The 3,731-nt window shown below is 47.9% G+C and overlaps 1 protein-coding gene across 1 annotated transcript in view; it reads right to left on the reverse strand.

Annotated features, from left to right (window-relative positions):
* LOC107112956 (DNA damage-induced apoptosis suppressor protein-like) overlaps window positions 1-1,434 on the reverse strand; it is a gene marked incomplete at its 5' end in the record, with an annotated part of 8,590 nt that extends 7,156 nt beyond the window's left edge. The window contains one exon of the mRNA XM_015414164.1: window positions 1,273-1,434. Within this exon, the coding sequence (XP_015269650.1) occupies window positions 1,273-1,434 (162 nt within the window). The remainder of the gene's footprint in view (window positions 1-1,272) is intronic.
* Between the last annotated feature and the right edge of the window lie 2,297 nt (window positions 1,435-3,731).

Genomic DNA, 3,731 nt, shown 5'->3' on the forward strand with positions numbered 1-3,731 from the left:
GGGGGCTATAGGCTTGCAATGGGATTCCTGTGCCTTTCTGAATGACACACAGAGAAAAATCCTACAGCCTGCTGCCATTAGCATTGGGACCTGTCTATCTTAAGAAGGCAGAGAAAGTGAAGAGGCAGCAAGATGGGACAGCAAAAAGGAAATACTTCTTTAGGGGGGGGGGGGCTATAGGCTTGCAATGGGATTCCTGTGCCTTTCTGAATGACACACAGAGAAAAATCCTACAGCCTGCTGCCATTAGCATTGGGACCTGTCTATCTTAAGAAGGCAGAGAAAGTGAAGAGGCAGCAAGATGGGACAGCAAAAAGGAAATACTTCTTTACACAGAGAATGATTAAAATGTGGAATTCACTGCCAGAGGATGTAGCAGTGGCCACAGGAATATACAGTTTTAAAAAGGGGTCAGAAAGATTCATGGAGGATAGGTCTATCAGTGGCTACCAGCCATTGTAACTACAGGAAGACTCCGTATACAGAGGTACTAAAAACCTCTGAATCCCAGTGCCAAGAAGCAATGTCAGGGGAAAGGCCTTGCCCTCTCGGCCCTGTTTGCTGGCATTCCAGAGGAACTGGCTGGCCACTGTGTGAGACAGGATGCTGGACTGGATGGACCATTTGTCTGATCCAGCAGGGCTCTTCTTCTGTTCTTATCAGGGGAAGTCCTCAACCTCCATGCCCTGTTGTTGGCCTTCCAGAGCAACTGGTTGGCCACTGTCTGAGACAGGAGGCTGGACGAGATGGATCACTAGTCTGATCCAGCAGGGCTCTTCTTAGGTTCTTATCAGGGGAAGGCCTTGGCCTCCATGCCCTGTTGTTGGCCCTCCAGAGGAACTGGTGGGCCACTGTGTGAGACAGGAGGCTGGACTGGATGGACCATTTGTCTGATCCAGCAGGGCGCTTCTTATGTTCTTATTTCACGTACCACCAATCAACAAATCCTTTGGCTGCAAGGCATGCTCAGCAAATGGGGAGCTCTGAGTCCAGGTTTAATTATTTCTCACGGTCACTCACTGAATCCAGCATTCGAATCCCAGATGCCCAGCAGTGTTGCAGCTTAGAATATACTGGCCTGGTAAAAGGTCCACAGTATTTTTTTTTATAGCAGCACAAATCTGATTGCCCTTATTAACACATACCAGCTTGGTAACCAGGCAGCTAGCTGAACAACAAATGTTTTAGAGATATAATTAAATCACGCACAGGCTGGGAGGCATTGGGGGAAGGCGGCTCGATCGTGAGGACAGAAGCGTCGCATTCTTTTACCTCTGCAGACTCTCTGCTGTGACTCCAAAGAAAGCTTCCAAGCAGCTGCCAAAGACAGTTACCAGGAACACCCTGTGAGCGTCAGCGACTTCGAGTGAGAGCCGATACCTATAGTTTGCATCTCTGGCCTCGCCTGAGCGGCCACATTTCAAGCAACTGTACCTGGGAGGAGAAGATAAGACAGAACGATCTAATGCTTGAGTGCCTTGTGAACACATATATTGGTTAGGCAGCAAAATTCTTTATGAAATCATCCATCAGCTTCATAGGAAAGCAAATAAAAGCCCCAGTCAGAAAGGAAGAAAATAATCTCTTTATGTTGAATATGGACATGGGAGAGCTGAGTTCAGATCTCAGGGCAACTTTGGAATACTAGGGTGAAAACAGATGGGGCACAGGAGATCCGTGGGCCAAATCAAGGGTGAGGGTATGATTTGGAAGAGGAAGGTTTGATTTGTGTTTGTGCTCTGCTAATGCTCAGAGGTTAACCTAGAATGGGAGGGGGCTGTGGTAGAGCATCTGCTTGGCATGCAGAAGGCCCCAAGTTCAATTCCTGGCATCTCCAGTTATTTATTTATCGGTCGGCAGAGTTACACACAGGAAGCATATAATGATATAAAATATGTAACCAAGTTGATACAATAGGTATGCAGACTGATTGGGCAACCCCCCTAAACATTAACATCTAAATTTTCAGTCCACTCAGTCGCACCTGGGGAGAGTTCAGACAGTTCCATCACATCTCCCTGGAAAGCACGATGTTCACATTCCGATGACAGATGGAAAATGGTTTGGCAGGCTGCACCACGATCGCATTCGGGTCCTGGCATTTTGCGCCATTTAAACAGGGGTGAAATCCTAGCTCTTCCCTTCGTGGTGCACCCTGGATAACGCTAAAGAGCTAGAACTTTTGGCTGTCAGACAATCATAGGATCTCCTGGCTACACTACACACATAGAAAAAAATCAACCAATCTCCAATTTTTTAAAAAAAGAATCAGGTAATAGGTGATGTGAAAGACCTTTATCTGCCTGTGACCAGTGTTCCCTCTAAGCTGAGTTAGTGTCCGCTAGCTCACAGGTTTTTTTTTTGCATTAGCTCAGGAAGGATGGCTCCAGAGCAAAGTAATTTAGGCAGCAGCCCAATTGCTTGCTCACAACTTTAATTCCAGTAGCTCAACAAAGTGGAATTTTCGCTCACAGGACTCCACAGCTTAGAGGGAACCCTTTAGAGCCGCTGCCCATCTGAGAAGACAATCCTGACCTTGATGGACTAAAGGTCTGAATCAGTATAAGGCAGCTTCATGCGCTCAATAGGATTACTAGGCTGGCAAAAGGCTGTAGCTCAAATTTCTACAGCTAGCTTTTGGTCTGCCTGAGTGGGGAGGAGAGCAACTGTTCTATTAAGGAGGCGTAACTGACAATGCACTGATCTGGATGGCCCAGGTCAGCCAGATCACATCAGACCCTGGAAGCTAAGCAGGGTCTGCCCTGGTTAGTACCTGGATGGGAGACCACCAAGGAAGTCCAGGGTCGCCACACAGAGGCAGGCCATGGCAAACCACCTCTGTTCACCTCTTGCCTTAAAAACCCTGCGAAGTCGCCATAAGTCAGCTGCGGCTTGGTGACGCTTTCCACCACCAACCAAGAAAGGCTCTCCTGAAGGTAGGCAGAAATGCCAAGCCATCAGTGCATTCCCCAGGAACCCTCTGGAGCTGGGACACTGGCATTGTTCCACCAGGCCGATGGGAGGATGGTGGTGTCTGTTGGTGCTTAAAAAGAAGAGGAAGTCCTTTGTGTGGGGATTTGGAGGGTGTGAGGAATGTCAGACTTTGGCCCTGCCTGCTTTTCCATTTGCACAAGGAGGGACACCTTTTAAAAAAAATGCCTATGCTAATTTGCTGCTCACCCTCGCGTACCTATACGTTTGGACGGGTAACTTCCATTTCGATGTCTCTAAAGAAGTGTGCGTACCCATGAAAGCGTATACCTTGAATGAAACTTTGTTGGTCTTAAAGGACTCGAACTTTGTTCTGCTGCTTCAGACCAACACGGCTACCCCACCTGAATCTACAGACATACACCACCTTGTCTGGATTGCTTTGTTTAATGTGAATAATATCGGCAACGAAGAAGAAGAAGAAGAAGAGGAGATTGGATTTATACCCTGCCCTCCACTACCCAGAGGAGTCTCAGAACGGCTTACAAACTCCTTTCCCTTCCCCTCCCCACAACAGACGCTCTGTGAGGTAGGTGGGGCTGAGAGAGCTCTTTCAAGGACTGCTCTTTTTCAAGGACAGCTGTGCCAGAACTAGGTCATCCAGCCAGGTGCAAGTGGAGGAGTGGGGAATCAAACCCGGTTCTCCCAGATTAGAGTCCGCGCACTTAACTACAACACCAAACTGATGCTATAATGTGTTCAGTGATGGTGGAAAGTACCGTCGTGTCTCGGCTGACTTA

The sequence above is a fragment of the Gekko japonicus genome, unplaced genomic scaffold (assembly GCF_001447785.1).
Source record: "Gekko japonicus isolate JY-2015 unplaced genomic scaffold, Gekko_japonicus_V1.1 scaffold6944, whole genome shotgun sequence".
NCBI lineage: Eukaryota > Metazoa > Chordata > Lepidosauria > Squamata > Gekkonidae > Gekko > Gekko japonicus.